The sequence below is a fragment of the Centroberyx affinis genome, unplaced genomic scaffold (genome assembly GCF_046629955.1).
Source record: "Centroberyx affinis isolate AG114_WGS23_722 - 3 ecotype Tasmania unplaced genomic scaffold, CSIRO-AGI_Caff_v1 ptg000139l_1, whole genome shotgun sequence".
Lineage (NCBI taxonomy): Eukaryota > Metazoa > Chordata > Actinopteri > Beryciformes > Berycidae > Centroberyx > Centroberyx affinis.
Window position 1 is genome coordinate 361,732 of NW_027278838.1, and position 26,893 is coordinate 388,624.

The 26,893-nt window shown below is 42.4% G+C and overlaps 1 protein-coding gene across 2 annotated transcripts; it reads left to right on the forward strand.

Moving 5' to 3' along the window:
- The first annotated feature begins 789 nt into the window (after positions 1-789).
- Positions 790-26,823, forward strand: esrp2 (epithelial splicing regulatory protein 2). 2 transcript variants are annotated; one of them, XM_071530955.1, is made up of 16 exons: positions 790-927; positions 1,095-1,247; positions 1,727-1,855; positions 9,843-9,956; positions 10,761-10,875; positions 11,570-11,665; positions 12,495-12,549; positions 13,131-13,241; positions 14,834-14,966; positions 15,439-15,481; positions 16,910-17,211; positions 18,320-18,553; positions 19,425-19,623; positions 21,184-21,382; positions 21,691-21,886; positions 25,216-26,823. In XM_071530955.1, the coding sequence occupies exons 2-16, from the start codon at positions 1,116-1,118 to the stop codon at positions 25,375-25,377; spliced, it is 2,220 nt and encodes a 739-aa protein (XP_071387056.1). In that variant the 5' UTR covers positions 790-927; positions 1,095-1,115; the 3' UTR covers positions 25,378-26,823. The 2 variants fall into 2 exon arrangements, with proteins under 2 accessions (XP_071387056.1, XP_071387063.1); XM_071530962.1 differs by lacking the exon at positions 790-927 and adding an exon at positions 23,464-23,564 and having other exon boundaries at positions 934-1,247; positions 25,216-25,354.
- The last annotated feature ends 70 nt before the right edge of the window (positions 26,824-26,893 follow it).

The window sequence follows — 26,893 nt, forward strand, 5'->3', positions numbered from 1 at the left end:
CTCACATCACATTAATTAAGATTATACACAAGAATTTCACTCTGCAAAATATATAGTTGTAGCTGCAGTTGTATAATCTGCAGAAACAACCATTATTATTATGGCTTCAACACAAAAGCTACAATGGTCTCAACTGGTGGTTCCTATATTGGATGGTCGGCAGAGGCACGAGCATACAGAGAATTCTTCTGTATTCATTTGAAAGTTAAAATACTACAGATAGTTTATACAAGGGCAGAGATGAAGAGAAGCACAGGATGAAACCAGAACACATATTCTTCAAGGATATGAATACATAGAGACTTATTCCCACTGTTATCCTTTAATGTGCAAAAGAACACACAACTGGCAAAAACACGGACAAGTGGTACAGGACCAGGACAAAAAATCTACACAAAAGTCACACCACACCCCCACTCATTTTTATCTCAGTCTCCTTGCACTGACCCCAGATAATGTCTATATGTTGTTAAAAAAGTATGAACTCCCTCTTATAACACATATTTTTAAGATCATGATTTGATGTAGACCTGGAGATACCTTAGTGCAGCACTACTTTGAATAGAGAATATTAAGAATTGCCTTAAATGTATTTAAAATTGACTTAAAATGTAAATCCTATCACAAATCACAACAGTATACACGCCTACTGCTGCTTCCTCTTTCAACGGATCTGACCAATGAGATTAGAGTATACACCTCCGCGTCCCGCCCTCACCTTTGCAAAGCAGCCAATAGAAAAGACCCGTGAGACTTCACTCCAGCAGAGGCTGAGCCATACAGGTAACTCAGAAAAAATAGAAAGGAGAGAAAAAAAATCCCTCCAGGGCTTGTTATGGAGTTCGTGTGAAAGAAACACGGATTTCCACCCTTCTTTACCAGTTAAACCAGTATCTCTGGATAGAACACACTCAAGTACTGGAACAGGTAGAGTCTTTGACCGCAAACTCTTTCGTGTTTCCTCTGAAAATAATCTCCTTTTTCTGTCTCCGTTTACCTCAATTGAGTTTCCAGATCTTTTGTTCGCTCTTCTTATCACTTGGAAAAAGGTGAACCCTCGTGTTATTTTTATTTGATCTTTGCTTTAATTGTAGTTTTTACCCTTGTGGTCCGTGATGGCTTCGCACAGTGATACTCTGGTGGTGTTCTTTGGGGCAACAGCTGGTGCAAATGGGGGTAAACTGGGTTCGGATGAGAGGGAAATAATTCTCTTGGTGTGGCAAATTGTGGATCTACATGAGAAAAAGGTACGAACCTTTCTGACCCCTTGTAAGGTTTCTTATGTAGCCAAAGTGTTTGTGGCACAGTGTCTACCTGTAGTGGAATAGTATGTTTGACAGCTGACATTTAAACCAACAAGGTGTGCTCTCTAAACCGTCTGTACTGTGTCCCAAGTGCTAGCTACATCAGTTCAAACACGCTAATTCAAACCGTCTCGTTAGCTCACCTTTTTCAGGTGTGCAACCAAAATTTTGCAGGTGAGGAGGCTGTAACGTAATGGGGGGGAAAGCACACCTTTTTGGTATGTCAACTTCTCGACATAAACAACAACGCTTTATTGACAATTAAGTGCTTTTGCAACTACATTGTCAATTGTTTGACTGATCTTTTTGTTAGAGTTCATTGCCTAAATTGGGGGTCGGCTATATGAAATGTGTTAAAGGGATATATGAATGTGGAAATGAGTAGCCTTCTCTACGCCATGAAACGCTAATTCCCTTCACAGGTCGGGAAGCTTCATAGATGTCTTGTCAAGCCAGACACTTTGGAGTTGACAGACCAGTGTAAAGAAGAGACAGGACTGGAACTGGACGACATCCTCAAAGCAGAGCCTCTGGACGAAGTTCTGCAACAGGTGAGACTCACTGGTTGTTAAATGGTGAGGGTGAGTTCAATCACGGGTCAAAAATGAATCTTTCAAGTCGTCTTTCCTCTTAAACTGGCCTTAAATACCCTGGTGCTCAGCCTCGCACACACTATGAAATCTCTGATCGTCACTTAATTTAGACACATCAAATCCAGATAGCTCATTAAATAAGAAATCTCTAATATCATTATATGGAACTCTGGCAGCTATACAAAACGAGATGAGACAAGCTTGACTCTGTGTAAAGCTTTAACTTAATGCAAGGTGTGTCAAGTTTCTCAGTGATGACCTTTTTGAAAAACTGTATTCCACCCGGCGGGCTATGTCAGCCGTTTGGCCCAACAGTTAAACTCTGCTGACAGTTTAGAGAGGTTTAGTAGCTAGGATGGGCAGAGCCTGGGGTGCTGGAGATAAGGAGGGGGAAGAGGAGTCGCAGGTCTAGTCTTGTTTCAGACTGATGCATGCTGCAGACATCTGGAAGACGGAATGTTTACCTGGGAACGCAGGAGGGCAGACAGGAGGGAGGGAGCCGAGCGGACTGATGTGGATAGGCTTTGAGACCGTGGGCTTCAAGCACAGCAGCTGGTTTCAGCAGCTCATTGGGGAGAGTAGGCCATCTATTTATGACCAAGATGTGAATTTGCTTTCTGGTGCCTCCCTTTCAGTAGGTATGTTTTGACAAAAGCGCTTATGTTGTCAAACGTGTTTTTCAACCACCCTGACAAGAGTATTTGTTTGCACTCGGTGCACCCTTTCCTGCCCCCTGCAGTATTTCATAGTCTGAAGGCCTCTTATTATCATGCTGGACTAGTTGATCATCATGCTGGACTAGTTGATGTTAGTGCTGCTCTGTCTCTTAATGTCACCCAAGCACAAGCAGGTTGGTTGATGTAATCAATCCAAAATGGGTTTGTTTTCTTTGGAAGCCTCTTTGGTTGGACAGTGATGATGCTGCTGTGGTTATGACACCGAAAGCACAGACTAATAACTCCCATTGCATGGCAGCTTTGCCTGAATGCTGAAGTCATTTGTCTCTCACAGAGGCCTAGTAAGGCTTTTCAATTCCAATGCAGGTTAGTTTGTGTGCTGAGCCTTCAAATATTAACCCAAGCAATCAGTTCTTACTTTTCATACCTTTGTCTGGCTGTCTACTTTCTCTTGCCATTGGGCAGGCTAAATTTAATCCTTATTGATATATAGCAGGGAAGGAATGAAAATGGCAATATTCCAGACTGTTTGAGTCACTGCATTACACTACAGTTGTGAAGCATTTGGCTTCATAGCAGTTCTCCCAGTAATTTATTTTTATTTATTTTTTTTATCTCTGCTGACACAGCCTTTTTAGACAACCCATTTCCACTTAAACCAATACAAAGTAATTTCTGGTAAGCAGAGTGGGAACTCCTTTAGGTGGGATGGTCCAGCCACCTTATTCAGTGGTATGTAGGTGCAGAGCAGAAGCCGTATCTCTCACTGGTGGGCTTGTCAGTGTCGACTCATGTGGCCAGGGCCCCCAAGGATGTCTGTTTGTTTGGTGTGGTGAAACATTTATTAAGCCAGGGAAGGCTGGAGAGATTAGGACTGACTTTTAACACAGACTTGCATACAGTCTGACAGCTATACTCCATGGTATTGTGATTTTAAATGCATAATATTCAGAGGGTAAAACAATATTTTACTTGGTATATAAGCAAGCAAGTAACTTCCACAGATCCGGGCAGCCAATCAAACCTACAGTATATGTACATTGTCAGAATAGTAGTATGAGAAAGATGATGGAGATGGATGGTGTATGAGTATCTGAGCATGCTTTATGACTGTAGCTGTTGGCACTTTATCACATTATGTTGTGCACTTCACACCTGCAGTGTGGTTCCTGGGAGTGGGCTGTTTCTGTACAAGCTTGGCTTCAGGCTGGGAGAGTGACAGCATGTCACAGCCTGTGGAGTGATGCACCTGATCTGCAGCCCTACTCTGCCACTTAGTCATAGCATTCTCATACACAATATCTAATGAATGCCATGAATGCTGACTACTGGCTTTGGCTGTCAATTTGATTAACACTTGCCTCTTGCCTACCAAGGCAGCCATATTGTGACAGTGAAATATGATGAATCCCATCCCAGGGCTATCCTGGATTTTAGCCTAAAGGCTAGATAGAGTAGACAGACATGATCTGACCTTTTTTTAACTCTGGATAATCACTGAAGAACCATCACATCTCCTCCAATATATGAAGACACTTTCATGTTCGTCTGTCAGGGTCAAGCCAGCCTAAAAGTCTGCATTAGCATTGTGTGAATGCTTCTTGTCTGGTTCACGCAAACAAGCAGATGTTTATCTTCTTGACCGACCTTTGAAGATCCCTAAAACCACAATGTCAGTTTTAATGCCACAATAAAAGGATCAGCTTTTAATGGTGAAACTGTTGTGCCTGGTAGCTCCGCTGCCCCTGTTGTTTGAGCACAAACTCTTTTCCCTCATCACACTCACTATTTTATCCACAATTTTTGCAAGTAGTACTCTCAGTTGCGTCAAATGGTGACCCATGAGGACTGCGCTGGCACTCCCCGCTGCTCTTATCATAGCCAGCCTCAGCCACCACCACCCTACCTTGCCTCTGCATGCAAACAGTCCAGCTCTACTGGAGAGAAAACTCTGATATGACCACGTTCAAAGGCCACTTCCTCCCCCTCACCTATTAATGCCTTTCAGAGAGTAGGGTGAGACCCAATGTTGGATTAAAATTGGTCCTGAAATTATTTTACAGAACCTGGTGTTGGTGTTTTCTAGAGACTAGTGTTAAGTCATAGCCTTGTCCCATCAATGTAACACAAGTTCAATAAAATATTGTAGGCTATTTACGAAAATATTGCAATTTATTTTTAAATATTAGGTTATTTTAAAAATGGGTTAAGTGGGTTCAATTTTATTAGATTCATTTACTCAATTCCAATTGAGTAAATGAATAGTTCCCCTGGAAAATCCTGAAAATGTTTTCCCTCTAAGAAAAAGTTGGTGCTGTCAATCAGAAAATGAAACCTGGTTTATTACACCATAACTGGTAAGGAGTGGCTGGTTTTGAGCGCAGAGCCAAGTGTGACTTTCTAAGAAGATCAAGGCATGAACAAAATGTTGGTATCATGGAATTAAGAGTTGTTCATTTTAAGGCTAGTGCAGTTGGCGGTTCATCTTTTCTGGCAGCAAATTGCAAAAATAAAAGAGAAAACTTTTTAGTGGAAGCAGAGTAAGAATAGATAGTAAGTCATGCTTTAATCTGATGTTGTTACATTGTTCGCAGCATTACACAGGAACACAAGTAAAAGCCTCTGATGTAAAGGACTGCATTTCAGATCATGCACATTTGAAATTGATTCATTGTAGCTCAGTGAAGTGTGAAATTTAAGGTGAAGGCACTCAAGTTTACCTTTTCCTATTACCCACTCATGAGGGAGTGCTTAAGGGCCTGTTGTCTCTACATATCTGCTCTCATTGCTAGATTTGTCTTCTCTTTGGCTTGTTTGCTCAATTATACGTTGGTTTTGGCACAGAGGAGAGAGGGACAGGGTGTGCCACCACCTCTTTTAAACCATTTGCTTTTCTCACTAATCCGGCTATAGTAATTGTTCAAGGTGGGGCTGCATGCACAGTTATGAGCAAACATCAGTCTTATTCCCACAGCCTAGGGCTGGGCAATATATCGATATTATATCGATATTGTGATATGAGACTAGATATTGTCTTAGATTTTGGATATCGTAATATCGTGATATGGCATAAGTGTTGTCTTTTCCTGGTTTTAAAGGCTGCATTACAGTAAAGTGATGTAATTTTCTGAACTTACCAGACTGTTCTAGCTGTTCTATTATTTGCCTTTACCCACTGTCATTATAGCCACATTACTGATTATTATTTATCAAAAATCTCATTGTGTAAATATTTTGTGAAAGCACCAATAGTCATCCCTACAATATTGTCGCAATATCGATATCGAGGTATTTGGTCAAAAATATTGTGATATTGATTTTGTCCATATCGCCCAGCCCTACCACAGCCAACATGAAATTGTGCTCTATGGCTGTCTCAAATACGCCTGTGAATTAATCTACTGAATTTTATAGAGAAGCATAGTTTTGGATTTTACTGCTTAGTATCAACTCAATGAAAGCAACATTTGCCTTCATGCCTTGCCTTCAAAATGTTCTACTGCTATAAGTTGGTATACAGAAAATACCTAGTGTGTAGTGTGAGCTTTCAGACGCATACATCCCCTCGGGGAGAAATGGAGTGAGAGAGATCGGGAGTGCAACACTCAGCTGGAGTTCAGGTGACATGGTGCACAGTTGTGATCTCTCATGCATGTGGAGAATGTGGTCCTGCTAGGTCCATTGAAGGAGGTTTATGGCATTCACCTTTTGAAGACTTTGGATTTCCACAGCTGTGACTTTTTTTTCTTGATCTTTTACAACTTTCTGTGGCATTCACAAACCCATCCACGGCTATAGTGCTCCAGTCTTTGTGTTATTACTTGTATGAGGCTTGCAGTTCAGGTGGCATATTGATGCTGTGGTTTGATGTCATAGGACCATTTGTTGAATTTAGTGATGTAATTGTTGAACTTGACTCAAGATTAGATCAGAAAGGAAGGTGCAATGAAAACAAAGTTGCTTATGATGGAACAAGCTCAGTGTGTACTGTTGATCATGTCATACACCCTTTTAGTCACATTTTACCTGTTGACCTATTTTTACCTGCAGAGTTGATCATGGCAACCTCTAATCAAGAAGTAATTTAGGGTAGGGATTGGGATACCAAGCAATACAGGATCTGTCATCCAATCATCCGGCTGTGTTTTATCTATGCTGATGATGATGACCGAAATGTTATCGCAGTTGAAATGTAGAGCAGGCCATAAACGGCCTCCGCCTGCATGCTTCCACATGGGAGGATGGCCCTGTCAAACAATAACCTCTGGATCAGATCCTGGTCACCATGGCAACGCTGCTATCTCACTTATCCGATTGCTCTTGGACAGAGTGATGAGTGTCCCCACTATCTTTCGTGCCCTTGAACGTGTGATATGGGAGTAATTCACCCCACAGAGGACATCATTAGTCACTACCACTGTACTTCCTCGAGTCACAAACTGAATGAAGAGAAGGATTTCTAGCAGAAGAATGAATTTAACTAACTTCTTCCTCTCCGTTACAAATGCACAGCAGCAGCCGAGAGGGATTGCACTGAATTTAACGTTTTATAAAATGTACAGTTTTGAGTTGACATCAAGAAACCTTTCAGTTGTTACACATGCTGCTGTGGTTAGAAGTTCAGTTGCCAATGATGTTTTAGAGGTCTGTTAGTATTTATGGGCCGGTGTAATTATCCCCAAGTATATTGTATTGTTTCAGATCCATGATTCTTCTGACTCTCTCTCCATTATTTTTTTTCTTTTTTCTTCAGTCTTTCTTTATCACCCTACCCCCTACCTCCCCTACACCCCACATACACATACACATACACAAACACACACCCAAGTAATTAGTTCCTTCGTCAGCAGCTGGTTGGGGTTGCTAAATAGCCCTGCATTTCTCTCCTGTCTGTTAAGGAGCGTGCCCCAACATGTACCTCTAATACTCTCTCACTGTCTGAAGATCTGTCATAAATAGCCAGTGGCCATGTGAAACTATCCTCCTCCAGTCAATCACTGGGACCAAGGTATAAGATCCCCCGGACAGATACCGCGTACCCCCCGCCCCCTTCTCCAAAACCTCCTTAAAGAACAATGCTAGACCTTAAAGGGTAACTTCGGTATTTTTCAACCTGGACCCTATTTTCCCATCTTTTTGTGTCTAAGTGACTAAAGGGGACAACAATTTTTTGAAATTGGTCCAGTATTGAGCAAGATTGCTTCAGCCGGCAGCCGTGAAACGGGCTGCAATGTAATCCGACGGGGCAAATGTGAACCGTCAATGTACGTCCACTAAAAGTGCTTGTTTTTGCCACTGACAGGCTCAGATTGTTATTATAAGTGTCTGACAACATTATGGAAAGGACCCTACAGAGAAATTAAACGTTTTTCTTTACCTTTCGCTTGATCCGGTCTGTGTGTAACCAAGTCTCACTCAAGACTCGCGAGAGTTGAGTTGTTGCAGGAAGTCAACTGTGGAAACGTGAGTGAGAGTTGAAGAGAGGAGTGCCGGGAGGAGTTTGATGTGTTGGAGTACAGAAATTGTAGCGTAGTGTTATCTAAAAGATAAAAAAACAATGGGTTGTGTTTGCACATTTCCGAATTGTGCCAACAAAATGTTGTGCAACACTTCCCACAGCTTTCATAGACTACCTTTGTTGGATAGGGACACGCTGGAGTTGTGGCTAGTCGTGCTACAAATGGATGCTAACACTCCTGTCCATACATTGCGCCTTGCAAACCATCGGGTCTGCAGTGACCATTTTGACCGGGATGACTACTGCCAGCCAAAGAGGAGAAGAAATCCTATACCAAAGCACTTTCGCGAGACTTGAGCGAGACTTGGTTACACACAGACCGGATCAAGTGAAAGGTAAAGAAAAACGTTTAATTTCTCTGTAGGGTCCTTTCCATAATGTTGTCAGACACTTATAATAACAATCTGAGCCTGTCAGTGGCAAAAACAAGCACTTTCAGTGGACGTACATTGACGGTGCGCATTTGCCCCGTCGGATTACATTGCAGCCCGTTTCGGCTGCTGGCTGAAGCAATCTCGCTCAATACTGGACCAATTTCAAAAATTGTTGTCCCCTTTAGTCACTTAGACACACAAAGATGGGAAAATAGGGTCCAGGTTTAAAAATACCGAAGTTACCCTTTAATTAATTCATTTGATGTCTGATCCCTGCATGCTGGAGAGTGAAGGCAAAAAGGCGGGTGGTGGTTGTTAGATTTGTTTTTCTAGAACAAGGTTTTCCAATATCCGGGTCAGGATGCAAAGGTGAATCGCAAGAAGTATAAAATGGGTTCCCCAAATTTTGCTAAAGACATTTGATTTATATTATTAACTATGTTATGTTTCCAATGCCATTCCAAGTCCAAGCATAGTAAAGTGGTCTGATTCAAACACTGTTGGGTAGTATAGCGGCCTAAAATAATATAAATTCTGTCAGATTAGCCTACACGGTAGCCAAGGAAGTATGTTGTAAATGTTAAATCACTCCTCCAGAAGATAATTTAACACATTCTGGGAAGTACTATACTCAAATCAACAAGAAGGTTACTGGGTCTCTGTGACAGAACGCCTCAGGAAGCAGTTTTGTGAAGGTTGATATTGAGGTGATGTCTGCTGTTGACAGTTAAACGCCACCAGCAGGTTTACACAACAGTGGTAATGGGGCCCAATAAATGTGCAAGTTATGAATAAACACAGGTGGGTATGTGGGAGCCACTGGTACTGGGGTTGAGCTAATTTAGCCAACAGTGTTTACGGAAAGTGGAGACTGACAGGTTTGTCTCGAACGGGTTGTTTTTCCTCTTGTCTGTGTCTGTTGGTCTCGCTAAGTGAAAACCTTGATCCAGGTGATTAGTGCTGTGATCATCCCCCTCTCTCTTGTCCGCTCCTTCACTCACTAGGCAAACACAAAAACCTGTCGGACAAGACTTGTTCCTAATGGGAAACACACACACACACACACACACACACACACACACACACACACACACACACACACACACACACACACACACACACACACACACACATACAGACGGTCAAATGTCAAACACGACACCATTGTCACCCGTTTTGTTGAGCCCACTGTGTAAACCCTCACTTTTCACACTGGATGGTGTCCAAAGATTTCATGTTTTTTTTTTGGACACTTGATGTATTTAACATGGAAAGTCCTGCTTTCACATGATTTGTGTTGTTTTAATTCTCTGCCTGCTAAGTTGTTCTGATCACATCCATGTTTCCTTTTTGCTCCTCTGTGGTTCTTTGTGCAGTTCCAGCAATTAGTGTCATCAGAAGTGAAAGCCCTTGGCAGGAACTCCTACACACTTTGTGTCAACGGTCCCCTGGTCATTCGACAGGCCCTCCACCCCGAGGCCTCCAAAAAGGTACTGGTTCCCCACTAAGTTTTCTGTGTCCTGCAGAAACCCTGTATGCCCAAAAACTCACATTTCTAGGAATAGAGAGACGCTGTTCCATTGATTCCCATGAAATTTTGACATTTTGCAGTGTGTTTTCAATTGTTTGGCTTGTTCCCAAACATTGTTTTAAATGGGAGAAAATGTCGTCAAATTAGTTGAAAGAAAAACAGTTTAGGTAGGTTTTTACAGATGCAAAGTGCATGCTTCCATGTTTGACATGTTAGCCACATGTATGATTTACTTCCTGGGTCACGAAGGCAGTATTTTTGCCAAGCGTGGCTCCACTATTTGCTTTTGCGTATTGCTGAGCAGTAACATGTCGTAATCTGCACCGGAATGTCAGCTATCCACACTGAATCATACAGACAGACATGGCTTCCTCTGTTCATGGCTCTGGGTAGAAGGGAAAGGCCTTTCTGCATGTCTTGCCTACAAAAACTGTAGTATGTGAGAAGCCACAAGAAAACCATTAAACTAGCTCATGAACCATTCTAGAAATTTGCCAGCATTAAAATGTTCTAAGCCACAAAAATTTGATTTTTTTCCCCTCAGATGTAGGCACGGAGCCCCTTTTTCATTTGTAATAAATTACTGGATTCCCACCTTTTTCCTGCTTTTTATGTTTCTGATCACATCCCTGAAACTAGTATTCTCAAAATGCCTGCTACATAGTTGTCTGTTTGCTGTTTCTTCTGACTATTAGTCTGCTCACCTCCTGGTGTATGAGCTGCTGCCCCACTGATTCCCTTGTTTCTTGTCTCTCCTCTTTAGAACCTTGTCCTCCCCGAATGTTTCTTCTCATTTGTGGACGTGAGGAAGGAGTTTCACAAATGCTGCCCCAATGCCGGCCCTGTGCAGAAGCTTGCACTGTCCTCCATGTTAGAATGTATCCTTCTGTGCTGGCATGTACTTCTCATGTCATTCATTAGAATTACCATATTTGTCCCATTCATATGTAATAAATAACCTTTTTTTAACTGTAGACTTTAAAGTCACAATGAAATGCAAAATTACTTTTTCATCTTGTTATCTGATTTTCTATGTCATAATATGCTTCCGGGAAAACGGTGAATCTTGAGTGGTTACTTCATATCGTACCAGGAGGCGTACATAAAAATCCCAACCAATAAAACCATCACAGATTTTTGAACAATCCCATCCCTCTGCTCTTCCCATCAATTAAAACTGTCTTTCTCTCCCTAACCGATATCCCATTGGTTTACACTTTCGAAAGATCCCTCCCAGCGTTATGTCCTGCCCCAGTATCCTGTTTCAGCAGGACATGTATCAAATCACAGAAAAAACTGTCAAAATGCGGTTTCATTGTGACTTTAAGGAAAATGCAAGGGAAAACTTACTCACACCCTGTTTTTGTTAAAACTGAACTAACCTTGCATTGTTTTTCTGAATTTGTTAGAACTTTATTCATCCTCTTGCCAATTCATAAAGGCAATTCAGTCATGTAAAAAGACATACACACATAATCAATGGACAGAATCAGGACACATCAACAAGTAGTACAAAGTGCAAAAACAATAGATGGCTACCAATGGAAAAATTCTTTAACTGCTTGTGTGCAGATGTTGGTCTTCCTCCCATGTCAGAGCAGGTGATAGGGGTGACGGAGGTGAGGAGCATGGTGCAGCTGACGCTCCACATCCTGGCTGAGCCCTACAGTAAGTATCGGCCAGACCTGGGTCAAAAAGTGAACTGAATCCCTAGCAGATCCTGGGGTGCTTTTCTGTAGCTGACCCTGCACTCTGACCTCCCTGTGGAGAGGGTGAAAGCAAGAGAATTTCCCTAGGGAGATCAGTGAAGTTACCATTATTAAATTATTCTGTTTGTCTTTGTCTACTTTGACTACCAAATGGTTGGGATTTACCGTATCAGCACTATGCCTGCAAAACTGATTAATCACCCCTTTGTCCTGCGTGGGTCTTGCGTGGGTGTATTTTTATGGAAAACTTAAGGAAACAGCTCTTGGCACTGGAGCAAAACCCCAAACGTATAGAAAGCACACTGATACCTGGAAGCTACAGTAGCTACAGAAAATTCAATGTCTTAGTTTTCTCAGGGTTTTTTCAGTGCACGCAGGTCTTGAATATCTGTGTTTAATAGCAGCAAAACTTTTTATTGTGTACATTCACCATTAGGTGTTTCACTGGGATATACTGTAGATAGATTGTGTCCATGTAAGATGACTCCACTGATGTTGCAGAGCAAGTAAATCAAACACGAATCAGGTATTTTCCATCTGACTGTGGCAGTCCCTTTTGGCTTACCCTCTCATTAACTGCCTAGCCCATCTATCTTTTTGGGTGTGATAACTAATAGGAATGCAGAGTGCTAAAAACACAGGCTGCTCGGCTGGGCTAACCTGTTTAGTGCAGACAGACAGGAGACAACATTGTTTTGAATCTGAGAACCAAACAACACACATTATATAATCAGCTTCCTACTTATCATTTGTGTATAATTTTAATTTCTTTTCTTGTTTTTTTTTAGATCACAAATTCTCCTGCTTTGAAACAGTGAAGTACAAGTTTGAATCTGGCACATGGTATGTATGGGCTTCAGCTGTTCTCCCCTGTATAGAAACTTATCTTATTCTATCGTTGTACGCTGTCCTGCCACACCTATTAGGCAGGACTGTTGTTTAGTGTTCTTGCTCATGCCTGACTGACAATCCCCTCCATGTTCAGACCTCAGGCTCTTAGCATTGATTACAGCAACAAGGAAACCACAAGTGTGTAATTAAAGCTGTCCAACTTTGCCATCAAGCGCTTACCTGGCTATCTAGTAGCAGAGCACCAAATCCTGCTGTTCTCAGACAGCCAATAGCCTATAACCCTGACAACCCCTGACATTTAATCGCAGTGGGGGTGTTACTGTGTTAAGCACTTACTGTGAGTGGCCTCCGTGCCTGAGCTTGGTGGACAATTTGTTCAAAGTTAACAAGAGGGATGGTGTTGGAAAGGTAAATTCATCATTATTTTCTCTAGAAGCTATAGACGGGAGGGAGATGCATTTAATAATTTGTGCCAACAAGGAAAATTCATTCCCGTTCACACACCGTTCAGATTTCTCCCAGCTTATGCTAACCCCCCCTTGTTTGTTATCTCCCCATGGTGTGCTGTGCAGCAGTAAGACGGAGCCAGTGGACAGTGAGACGGTGATCCGAGCGCGGGGCCTCCCATGGCAGTCCTCAGACCAGGACATTGCTCGCTTCTTTAAAGGCCTCAACATTGCCAAGTATGTTGGACCTTAAGGGCAACTTCCAGTAGCCTCATTATCCCATTCAACTTTCTGAACTTCTGTTACAACAGTCCAAGTGATTTGTGTGACTGTCTCTCATCTGGAAAAAATGTGGATGTTTTTTAAATTATTTTCACTAGGTTTTGGTACACTGTAAGCAAAACGCTGATGGTCAGATATCCCCTGTTTCCCATTGGCTGCAACTGTTTGCAAGACAAAAAAAAACTCAAATCATTGGCAAAAATTCATTTTTTAGGTAACTTGCTGAACAGTACACATCATCATCATCAGTGCCCAAACCATGAAAATATAGTGACATTCTACAGGTTAAGAAGAACCTGTAGAATATCACGGTATTTTCATAGTTTGGACACTTACTAAGCAAGAATGTACAGTGTGTTGTCACTAGCATTTACAGTCATTTTCAGTCACTGTGAGCTGAATAATTGATGAAATTTAAAAAACGTATAATAGGAATTTGACTTAATTAGTTTTTTTTATGAAAAACAAAAAGGTGATGAACTTCATAATTTCCACTAGGGCTGCAACTAACGATTATTTTCATTGTCGATTAATCTGACGATTATTTTCTCAATTAATCGATTAGTTGTTTGGTCTATAAAATGTCAGAAAATTGTGAAAAATGTCGATCAGTGTTTCCCAAAGCCGAAGATGGTGTCGTCAAATGTCCTGTTTTGTCCACAACCCAAAGATATTCAGTTTACTGTCATAGAGGAGTAAAGAAATTAGAACATATTCACATTTAAGAAGCTGGAATCAGAGAATTTTTACTTATTTTTCTTAAAAAAATTACTCAAACCGATTAATCGATTATCAAAATAGTTGGCGATTAATTTAATAGTTGACAACTAATCGATTAATCGTTGCTGCTCTAATTTCCACACAAGAGGTTCCCATTGCACCGGCCTACATCCTCTGAAAATTGTACTCCTGTAGCATATATGGCTGATTTTTAATTAATTTCCAAAGTTTTAAACTTTGGATGGTTGCTATAGCGCCACCATCAGAAAGAATAGCCCTGTATTACAGTATGTGTCTAGTTTTAGTCAGAACAAATGAAGGCAGGAAGATATAAAGAACAAACAATAGGCTGCCTGGCTGCCTAATGAGGTTCAGGTGTGCAGCATCTGAATCAGGGTGGAGATTTGTAACTGAGCCTCTTTCAATTGGCAGGAAACACTTGGTACTCCCACTTTTGCTCTTGAAACCAGTGATGTGCTTGCAGAGTCTGTTTGAAATTCTCATTGTTTGACACTCTTTTGCAGCTAGGTCTGATGGGACTTGCTAGGGTCAGGACCCAAATGGTTAGAACTTGGGATCAAAGACACTAGTCATTTATTTGACATGGTAGCCCAGCTGATGAGTCCACTCTTGTCAACAAGATGTCAATCAGGAAAATTTGTTTGAGGAGAAATTGACTGACATGATTAGGCTCTGGCCAACCTTACTGGACCCAGCTCTGATAACCATGCTGTCAGGAGTATCTTGTTGAAGTAGAGCTGTGACTTCTCCAGCGGACTTTGTGTGTTCATGTGCACGCCTGCATGTGTGTGTGTGTGTGTATCTAGGGGTGGTGTGGCCCTATGTCTGAATGCCCAGGGCAGGAGGAACGGCGAGGCCCTAGTTCGCTTCATCAACCCAGAGCACAGAGACCTGGCCCTGGAGCGCCACAAGCACCACATGGGCAGCCGCTACATCGAGGTTAATTTCTTGACATTTTACTTCTTTCACTCATACTGTAATTGTGAATTGTGTTCCACAGCTTCAAAGTTAATTTAAAATTTGCCCTTAGCTGAATATCAGTCCCTTTATCAAGTCCTTAGCCAATCAATTTGAGTGTGTAAAATGTCTTCAGTCAAATTGAATGGCCATAAAGGCATCTTGGTGTCATGCTGCTGCAAAAGGTGATGGTGTAATACCTTTTTCAATTAGGCTTTTAATGAATTCCCTGGTTAAAGGCTCAGTATAACAAAATCAGTTTAACACCACCTGTGGCACCAAGATCGCCACACTACTGATTTTGTTTGTTTACTACTATCTTTATTTTGTTTACTGGATTAAAGATCTGTTGTTTTTCACTTTCAACTTGAGTGCAGTGTATATGACTTGTCGCCCCTGCATGGTTTTGAATTGCTGGTAATTGCTATAGATGGTTTTCCTTTCGTCCTCTCAGGTCTACAAGGCCACGGGGGAGGAATTCCTCAAGATCGCTGGAGGTCAGATTTCAGATGTGTTTTTTTTTTCTCTCCTTTTCCCTCTCTTCCTATGAAGAGTCATGTTGAAAGGCTTTCTGTCAGTGTGTGCTAGCTTTCCATTTCATGGCTTTACTGCATCTTTGAGGAAAAACTAGACCCCTTTCACCCTCCCACATCCGTAAAAGAGCAACTCTTCAGTGACTGTAAAGAAGGACTCTCTTCCTCACTCGCTCTCTTGCTCTCTGTCTCTCCTCTTACCTGTGTCTTTGCCTCATCCCATCGACTCCGGCAGCTTATCTTGGGCTAATGAAAGACGCTTTGTGAGTAGCACCCCCGCTCCCCCCATCCCTTCCTCACCTCCCCGTCTCCTGCCCAACCCTTAGAGGCCAGTTGGAGAGAAACTTTACTCTTGGCTAACAGCAGCTCACCTGTTCACTCCGGCCCCGAGCCCCACTCCCGGGAGGAAGAGTGGGCCGTCGGCCGGTGAAAAGACCAGCTCAGAGCCCGTACAAAGAGGGTGTGAAGAGACAAAGGCAGGGCCCAGGGCCTCTGGACCGTGGAGCAGCAGGCAGCAGTAACACAGAACAGAGATACGAGAGAGAGGCAGGAGACAGAGACACAGTGTCAGTTGTAGCAGATAACTGGCAGTGGACTGTGGACTTTACTCAGATGAGTTGGGATCAATACAGATAGACAACACGTCAGCAAATAGTTCAGGCAGATGAGACAGAGCTGCATTTATCAAGAGAAATTAAGGCAGTTTCCAGGAAACATTAATAATATGTACTGTAAAACATTCAGTTCAACTGTCAATTACAATGCTGTTTCTTTCAAATAAATTTGATATACATGTTGTTTGATTCAAATAAGTTGTGTTTGAGTAGCTTGTAGCATTCCAATTATACAAATGGTGATAAATGAGGCCCATTGGCCCTGTGTCTCCTGTCTGGTGTAGATATTGGGACATGACTGCAGTCAGCCATGTTCATAGCTTTACTCAGTTGAGATCTGTTCTAGCTAAGTAAAAATGTGCTCTGCCCTGAGCAGGAAATTACAAACCATGGTCTGTAGTGAAATTTATATAATATAGTCTATTTCCATGATCACAAGATGACAAGTAATCACATTTTGGGATAGTTCATGAAAATGAGAAACAGACAGCAGACAATTTTTTTGTATTTATTCAACACTTTTCTACAGTTTGGCAATGCACAGATAACAGAGCTAGGGCCAAAGGAAAAGTTCATGACATAATCAAAGTCACTATTGTTTACTTGAAACCTTTGCCTAACTGACAAAATCAACAAGATACAAAAAATACACAAATTTTGTTTCAAGGACAGAATGAGTGACAGTGGGAATGAGTAAGCCTTGTTTGGCCCTGTTTGACCCAGCAGTGGAAGGTCTTTGATCAGCAGGTCTTTGATCATAATTGTGTTCTGACACCAGGCACGTCCAATGAGGTGGCCCAGTTCCTGTCCAAAGAGAACCAGGTGATTATCCGTATGCGGGGGCTGCCATTCACCGCCACGCCCCAGGACGTGCTAGCCTTCCTGGGTCCTGAGAGCCCCGTCACAGACGCCACTGAGGGCCTGCTCTTTGTCAAGTATCCTGACAGACGGCCCACCGGCGACGCCTTTGTGCTCTTCTCTTGTGAAGAGTATGCCCAGAACGCCCTGAAGAAGCACAAGCAGATCCTGGGGAAGCGATATATTGAGCTGTTCCGGAGTACTGCTGCTGAGGTGCAACAGGTAAATGCTTGTAGACATATGGGCTAAACGTGGGCTCTACTAGCCGTAAAAATCCCCATTGTAACATGAAAAAACAAATCACATTAACCAGGATGTCATAGAACACTCTTGTGCAGACAAGCTCAGCAGGCTGCAAAACTGTCACTTTATATATTTAGATATCAATAGAAGTAGAAAAAAATTACATTAAATGTGCATTATTACTAGTTATCTATATAGATTATGTATTGATGTGGTGTAGGTTTTATCTCATCACAATTGGGGGGGGTTGTATCCCTGTGAAATGTTTCAGGTGAACATGAAGATTGGTAAGGGGAGGAGGGGAAACTGGTGGCTCTTGATCTATTTTGGCAAACTCTTTTAGATAGAAAGATGGATACATACATGCATAATTTATCCCCTGAAAGGAATTTGAGTGCTGTCAGCCACATAATAATTGAAAGCATATTAAAGATCCATGCTTTTCAATTGGTTGCAATCAAGGCTCTTGAGAAAGACTCCTTGTACTCCTTGTAATTATTGAACAATCAAGAAAGTCCCTTCCTATCTCTGACATCCATCAGTTGGGCTGAGACCCACAGCAGCGGCTTCACATGAGAGAGAGGTTGCACAAGAACTGATGTTATGACAGTGTAGAAAAGTGAACAAACACAGGAATGAAAACATGTGACAGATCAGTCTGGGGTTCCAATAACTCAGATGATGGTGGGTGGTTGCAACACTGGAAGTAACCCTCATACTATTGCACAACTTATTTCAATTTTTATGACCTTGAGAAGTCGCTGTCAACATTTTGACCTCTGCCTCAGTACTTGGCTGTGGAAAGTTAATTACAAGTGTACAGAATTACCTTTTTTTTTATTCCAATATGTTTTTCCATGGGAAAATCTGTATTTATCTGTGCAACTGATATCATCAAGCACATGTAGAAAATATTCCATGACTCCACCCATTGACAATGCATTGTCAAAGGTTATTTGGGGTCAAATGAACCTTTCTATCCTAAATTCTTGAGAAAGTTGATTTTTAACAGATACAATGCATCCACAGCACATTAAAAATAATGTATGTGATTTATCAGTGTGCCTTTCTCTTTCCTGTTTGCCAGGTCTTGAACCGCTACATGTCCACCCCTCTGATCTCCACGCTGCCCCCTCCACCCATTGTGCCTGTCCCAGTCCTCGCCACGCCTCCCTTCCTTCCAGCAGCCAACAGCACACGGGACTGTGTCCGCCTGAGGGGCCTGCCCTACACCGCTGCCATTGAAGACATCCTGGAGTTCATGGGAGAGCACACCATCGACATCAAACCCCACGGAGTCCACATGGTCCTCAACCAGCAGGTCAGACTGAGGAGTCGCGGTGGCTCAGTGGGCTTAGGCACTTAACGTGTACTTGTCAAGCTGTGGGTTTGAATCAAGCTCACAACCTATATCAAATATCATCCCCACTCAGAAAACTATTTGAAGCACATCTACATTATTTTGATTGTGTAAATACAGGAAAAAATAGAAGGCAACCAATGCTGAACAATTCTCTGACTCCATAACGCTTTATGTTTGTTTGTTGTTTGTCTTCCAGTTTGTTTTTCTGCCAGAATAGCATGTAAATGCAATGCTGTTCAGCAGCTTATTTGGAAGTCCTGGATGCTGGACTCTTCCAGCACATGAACGCAACATAATAGTTATGGCTAAAAAACAGAAAACGTGTAATGGGGGAATCCCAGATTTGGATCACCATCAAAATCTAATCAATCGATCCTTGGGCCAATGGCTAGGCTAGCTGTCAACCAAAATTCAGCCACATCTGTTTGTAACTTTTTGAGATATCTTGCCAACAAACTGACAGGTGAAAATGTAACCTCCTTCCAACTTTGTTGGCTGAGGTACAGTAACCAGCGGTCAGTTTTCCATCAAGTAACACAAAAGTTGTGGTTTGCACTTGGCGAAGCACCTTCAAATGATGGTTTATAAGGGTTTCTGGATATCTCTCTCTCCCTCTCATTTAATGCAAATATACTTTACAGTACTGACATATACACTATTCATATGTATGCCGTATCTTGATTTATATCACTATTTGTACTTTGTCATGTGACTGATAGCTGGCTGCTCGTATATTCAAGGGTTTTTATGCAAAATAAACTTCGAATGTAATCTTGTGCTCAGCCTCTCTTGTTCTCTCTGCCCATTTCTTCCTCTCTCTGTTCTCCAGGGCCGGCCCTCCGGTGATGCCTTCATCCAAATGAAGTCATCTGACAAGGCCTTTATGGTGGCCCAGAAGTGCCATAAAAAGACGATGAAGGACCGTTACGTGGAGGTGTTCCAATGCTCCACAGAGGAGATGAGCATTGTCCTGATGGGAGGAACCCTCAACCGCAGCGGCCTCTCCCCTCCACCCTGCAAACTTCCCTGTAAGTTGCATCAGCATCAGCAAGAGTTTCAGTATTGCAGAACCTGATCTACCCAAACATCAGACTTCTGAAACAAACAAATCAACATAACGGGTCGTAAATGTCTGCTGAGAAATTTTATCCATGCAGACTGTGCTTGATTGTTGCACTTTAAGTGATGTTTGAAAAGTGTTTTATAATCAAATATTAAATTGACAAATCTCTTACTGCCTTTACTAATATAGACAGCTATGCTTCTATCTGCCTCTGAAACCAAGGTGCCACTTTGCACTGAGCTGAATGGTGCTCTTCTTACTCTGCACTTTGCTCTGTTGAGGCTCATATCTCTCATTTGCGCTGGAGATTAGATTTGGACTTATCAGCCACTAGGCAGCACCTTCCAGTTTCACCACTGGTGTTTTTGACGGCCACTCATTACCATTTTCTTTCCCCTTTTTGCCCTATACTTGAATAAACTTGCATTTTCACCCATATCTGTAACCTTACTGGAATTGTTGTTTAGGTAATTTCATTTGCCATGTAGTTTTACCCTAACTAACCTGGAAACCCTCAACCTCCACAAGGTCAGCAGTGCTGTATGTTGGTTGGTTGCCATGGAGGTTACACAGCCCTGCACTGATACTGGCTGTTTATATGTAAATACAGTACATCTATACTTCCAACTGTGTTTGTTTACATTGTAATGACAACAGCCTTAAGGACAGAGTAGGCTTTGCGACTAAAATACCTTGCATACTGAGGGCTTTTTAGGGTTTCCAGATTCTGACTTAGGTGGTTGTTTAATGTAGTTGAACATGATTACAAATTCACCCGGCCCATTAATTGGTCCTGGGGAGTAGTAATGGTGTGTGGAGGTTTTTAGAAAAATGTATGATGAGTTATGCTATCACTTTACATGTTATTGCAAATCATTCTGCCTTTATGAACTACTCCAATTGCTGGGGGAAAAATTAAAGTATTCAGCCACACTTGGAACACATTTTTGAATGGGTTAAAATGAGTACATTTCAGCTGCTGAGCCTTCATCATGATCAGGAACTGAACCGTTAAGGCTTGAACAGACGTTTCAGTTGACCTGCTGAAACTGATACCTTTACAGCATTGGGCCCCATAATGACTCATGGTCCTTTTGTTGATAAGTCTCTACTTTACAAGATTGGAGATAATGACTTGGGTATATGGGGCAAGTGGATAAATGATTTGTCCCCCAGGTTGAAGAACCTGGCCTATCAGTGGTAATACTGCTGTGATGGTATATCCTTACCCAGACATCCCTTAAGAACATCAGCAAAGTACCAAGTGGATATCAATAAAGTAAAACTTTAGTGGTGGTAAAAACGAAGCAATCATAGAAAATGACAATGTGATGCTGGACACGTCAGTCTTCGAGCTTCAGTATAGTTTGTATTTACCATATTGAAATTGCTGTGCAGCATGTTGAATAAATTTTACATATGCTTAATACTACAGTGTACTTTTGGCATACTGTTAGGATTGTGCATCTACCAAACAAAATTAGTAATGACCAGAACTGGGGTATGTCTCTCTCTCTTCCCCCAGGTCTGTCTCCCCCTACGGCCTACGCTGCCTTCCCTGCCCCGGCCGCCATGCTCTCTGAGGCCGCCCTCTACCAGCCCCCCTTGTTGGCCACCCCCCGACCCCCCCAGCCTGCCACACACAGTCCCGCTCACACCCTGGCCTACTACCCCCCACAGCCTCACCTCTACATGAACATGAACTACACCGCTTACTACCCCAGGTTAGTACGGTGTCCTAGGTTAGCATGAAGGCTACATAGCATGATTTTGTAAGTCAGTGTGTAATGTGTATTAGGCAACATGTGTACACTGTGTATTATCCCAACTTGGTGTGTAAACTTTGTAGTATATTGCCCATTTTCTGTGCCATTAAGAATGACTAAATAATACTCTGGATATGGCTCTGTACCCACTGTACATGACAAAATACTCTCTCTTCCAATCTCTCTTCCTCCTCCTTTTTCTAACCTCTCTTCCTCCTCCTTTTCCCTCCCTTACGTCTCTCTTTTCTTCTTTCCCTCCCCTCCAGCCCCCCAGTCTCTCCTTCCACAGTCGGCTACTTTGCGGCTCCACCGGGTGCAGTGGCAGCAGCGGTTGCAGCACAGCCCCACCCTGCCACAGCCGCCTCTCCCATGCTGCCCCAACACGGCGCCCTGGTCCGGATGCAGGGCCTACCTTACAATACTGGCGTAAAGGACATCCTCAGCTTCTTCCAGGGCTACCAGGTGAGGATATGTAGGCACAGAGATAAAAAGCTGTTTTGTACCAGTACACTGAAGAACGTAGGGATCGTGCAAAGATGACTGGTGAGAGGATTTGCAGCCACATAAAAGTTTGTTGCCAGTCATAAATGATACATCAGGGTGATTTTTATTTTATTGCCATGCAGGGCTTTTTGCATGTGAAATCATCCTGGGTGTGGAAGAGTTTTTAATCTTATGACTACGAATGAAAGACTTTTTTTTTTACCTGTTGCCAAAATGCTCATATGGTTTGATTATAACTGCATTAGAATGCACAAAGCGGGGTTATCAAAGTTTTGCCAAGCATCCATAGCAGCCACTTCAAAAGATCTTAAAACATAAGTTGCTTTTGTGAATAGAATCCTGTTTCCCCCTGAATTTTTCGAGTTGTTGCCACAGATGCTGAGCTCTGCCTTGCATGTTCAGGCACCATGATGAATTTCTTGTCTTTGTTTCTTTGTAGTGTGAATGAGACTGCTGATAGAATAATTAATTTTCGTTGTGGTAAAATATATTTGCAATGATGGTAAAATGAGTGCTGACCAGGATAACTAACTGTGTAAGCACCTCTAGTGTTTTGTCGGTTGTCGGTTCCCACACTGCTACCATTGAATAGTCAGGCATTTTTACCACATTCCCACCTGATAAAGCCTCTAGCTATCGGGCCACTGAGCTTTTTACTCTGCTGGTAGATTACCCATACCTTTAGTGGTTTTTACTGCACCGCACTATAGTGGTATTCAATAAAGGGACGTGTGTGCACTTGTGCTCTCCCCCTTCTCTGCGCTTCCCATCTCATTGGCTGCCAGCCCAAAGTAGGTGGAATCTTCTGAGGCAGGTATGAATCCTGACAGGTGTGGCTTGGGAGGGTCTGACTAGTAGGGGGGGGGGGGGGGGGGGGTGAACTGAGTTTGTGTTGTGGCAAATGGTTTTGGGTCTGCTTTTTGTCTTTATGGCTCAATTCATATAGATAAAGTAGAGCAGCAACACTTAGAATCGTGTGTGTGAGCATGCCTTACTTTTGGACTAGCAACAAACTCACACCATATAAGAACATCGGTCGAGCTGTGCACTGTAGAACTTCTTGTGCTGAAGGCTAATTGCAAGTCCATGAGTGTATAGAGTGTGTGTGTATGTGTTGGTGAGAAAAGCTGACTCCAATCTTGACTGTTGGCTGAACTACAGTAATTTTATCCTTAGCAGAGTGAGTGTGTGTGTGTGAGAGAGAGTTTCTGGGAGAGAGAGTGTTCCTCTGGCTGTGGTAGGTTCTCTCACACAGGCTCTGGGTGACAAACTAGTTCCCACACCAGCAGCACCGGTGTCCTTTACAACACACACCCCATGCATACGCACTGAGTGGTTCAAATGAAGCCGGTTTAGGCAGGGTTTGGTGTGTGTGTGTCTGTTTTTGTATGCTGATGTTTGTTTGAAAAGGCCTGGGTATTTTTCCGAGCACATGCGTCTGTATTACTGTGTATCCCAAAACTGTGTATTGTCATATGTGCAACAATGTGGAGGCTCCCATCCTGACTGTGCGTTCGCTATTATGCTGTCTGTAGTACGCCCCTGACGACTACAGCGGCGTGGTTCAGATGAGCGAACAGGCCAGGAGTCTGATTCAGCCCAAAGAATGGCTCTGTCTTTAGGGACTCGCCCCAAGGTAAGAAGAGCCTCCTGACAGAACTGGGGTGGACAGAGAGGGCATTTCCTTCTGTACCACAAGGTCTATAGTTGAGACACAATGTACAGAAATAAACAGCTAATGGACTAACATTGGATGTTTTTCTTGTGGACCCATTGCTGGTCCCACAGCCAAACCTCCAAGTTTTCATCAAGGAAACTTGATTGCTTGGCTGCTGTTGTAATCTATAGATCTTGTTGGAACACAGTAATTTACTGAAAATGGCTACTGTGGAATTTTGGATAATGTTCTCATAGAAATGAGCATTGTTTCATACATGCATGGGACTCAGAATCCTTAAATATTAAACACGGCTGCTACTTCAGTGGCCAAACATTGCCTTTACCATGGTAACAAATCAGCTCATGCACTAAAATGCTCATTTTTTCCACATTATCAAACATTCTATGTCAGCCATTTTACATGTACCAGCCAAATTACAATTTGAGAGGATTATGAGTGGGAATGCCCAATCTAGCCATTAAAGTTCTGAGCTCCTAACCCCAGCATGTCAACCTGCCTGCTTCCCAACCAAATCTGGGCCTGTATTCACAAAGTATCTCGAAGTATTAGGAGTGCTGATTCTGGATTCCTGACACCCAGTTAAGTCCTACTGAATATATATATATACACACACACACACACACATACATACATACATACATACATACATACATACATACATACATACATACATACATACATACATACATACATACATACATACATACATACACTGAACGGGGACTCATCAGTGCACTGCAAGAAAAGTGCTTCATGAAAAGTACGGTGCCTCTCTCCCTTGTTGATACAAAATTAAATTCTAATTAAAGTTGGCTATAAAATTTAGGCAGTATGATGCAAAACAAATTTACCTACCCCCTCTTATCCATATTACATTTGAACAAATTACCCATTGTTTAAAACCATGCACTACCTACTGAACTACACAGGAAAAACTGAACTTAGATCAGTATTATTGCAGTGAGACACTTGAATAAAGCCTCTACAAACAGTCTTACTGATTAACGCCTTATGAATCTAGTTTCTAAATGGCCCAACCCTCACTAACCCTTATATGAACAGTGTAGCCTGCCCCAGATGGTACACTCTCTTTGGCCATTTCCAGTGGAGGGTGTCCTGATCGCGGATGTCAACTCAGATTAATATCTCGGTTGCGCTCTTCTCTATCTCTCTCATGGTCTAACATCTATTTCTCTGTTCTCTAACATGCAGTCTTTCTGGGTGTTACTTACCTAACTTGATCATTGAATTGATTTCATATCTCTGCATGTCTTCAAAGTGTTGATTTTGGACTTAAGATGTGGAAGCATGCAAGCTAACATTCATTCAGTGAATGGGTGTATGTGGGCTTCCTCCCTGTGTGGGCTTCAAATTTAGGGTCCTCTGGAAACAGCATGTGCTTTTACCATTGATCCGGTTCTGCCCATTAATCGTTTTCTACCTAACTGTGGACCGGTTTGATCGGCTTCCTAGGACCTTGCCGTTCCTCCTCAGCCCTGCTGGCTCCCCCTGGTGTTTGGATGGTGCAGTTGCATGAAGCAAAAGTGACCCTGTGTGTCTCTTGTCTCTGTGTGTGTCTGTCTTCTGTCCCTCTCTCTCTCTACAGCTCCAGCCAGACGCCGTTATTGTCTTGTACAACCTCAGCGGCCAGTGCAGCGGCGAGGCCCTGGTCACCTTTCCCAGCGAGGAGGTCGCCAGGCGGGCCGTGGCCGAACGCTCCAACCACCCCTTCTATGGCCAGCAGGTCCGCTTGGCGTTCTGTAACTGACCAGTCCCACATATCATTCACCTGCCACCTCTCTCCTCCTTCCTTCATCTGCTACTACGACTAAGGCTCCAGTAGTTCCCATCATCACAAAAGAGTGTTTCATTAGCTATTGAACGCTCTCCCTTTTCCATGATCTGCTATTACTAATAGTTCCCCTGACGCTGCTGGCCTGCAACACTACAGAGCCATTGTTTAAAGAGTTTGGACATTGCTGTTGCCATGTCAGCTTTACTATCCTCCACAGGTCACGCTGAAGTATGCCAGTGTCCGGCATCTCACTTTGCAGATGTTATGTATGGCGTTATCGTGTATTTGCAGCTAATACTTGATTGTGAAGAGGTGGCAGCATGGTGCCCATAGTGCAGCCTGGACAAACTCCATCAGTGGCTTTGCACACACCGGTGCAATCTGCCTTTGTATATTCATATATGTGCATTCCCTATGTGCTTGTATGTCTAAATAAGTGTATAGTTGTTCCTCCTGAAATGCTTGAGAGGTTGCCCCCACCTGACAAAAGCACAAAACCACTTCTCCCCCCAACCTTTTTCTGTATATTTTTGAATTTTCTCTCTTGAACACTACACAAGATTTTTCACTTCTAGTTGGTTAGTAATCCTTTATGTTTTCCTGTCTGCAAACACAGATGTATGTACGTATGTGCTCAACACTTATCGATTTGATGTGCCTTCTGGCTGTGCAGTGTCGCCAATGTAAAAGGAAAAAAAAAAAAAAAAGCCATAAAGACTGTCTTAACCTTTAATACTACTGAAACGGACAGCAGAGGGAATCTGAAGCTGTACTTTTCAACTGGCATGGCTTGATGAGATCTAGGCTCGAGCTGCAGGGACTGCTAGTTAACACTACAGCAACATCACAGATGTGCCTTTGTATCAACTACTTTTTTGTTTTTCTATAAAAAGCATTTATGTATGACATAATGTCATCCTATTTAGACTATGTCCAAGCACTGTAGATTTATTTCTCGTTGCTCCAATCAGAGTTAAGGACCCATGCGTGTCTTGAACAGACAAGCATGTCAGGTTGATTCTATTTTTATTAATCACATTTCCTCACAAAAGTGGAGATTTTGTTATTTAATGTGAAAGAACGGAGGCATATTCTGAAGCCTTTTAAAATGATCGACCTCAGCTATCTCTTTAGTTCTTGTTTCCAGACTATTTATAAGGAATCGGTCTGTAGCATGCTTTAATTCTCTCCTGTTTTAGACCGGAACACTGTGTAAAGCTGCATGAGTTCCTTTTCCTGTGACAGGTTTGGTTTTTCATCTTTGCTGTGCCTACAATACCCAGAGTGCAATACTGGCCCAGATGAGGCTAGGTCATTCTCTGGTGGCAGAGGAGATGTTTGTTTCTTTTGTTGCAAGTTTGAGACTTGTATGAATTTAGAACTGTGTATATGACTAAACAATAAAGATGTTGATATTGATCCATGTGTCAGTTGACCTCAATTTAGTTGTTGGACTCATCTGAATCGTCTATTAAATATATAGATAGGT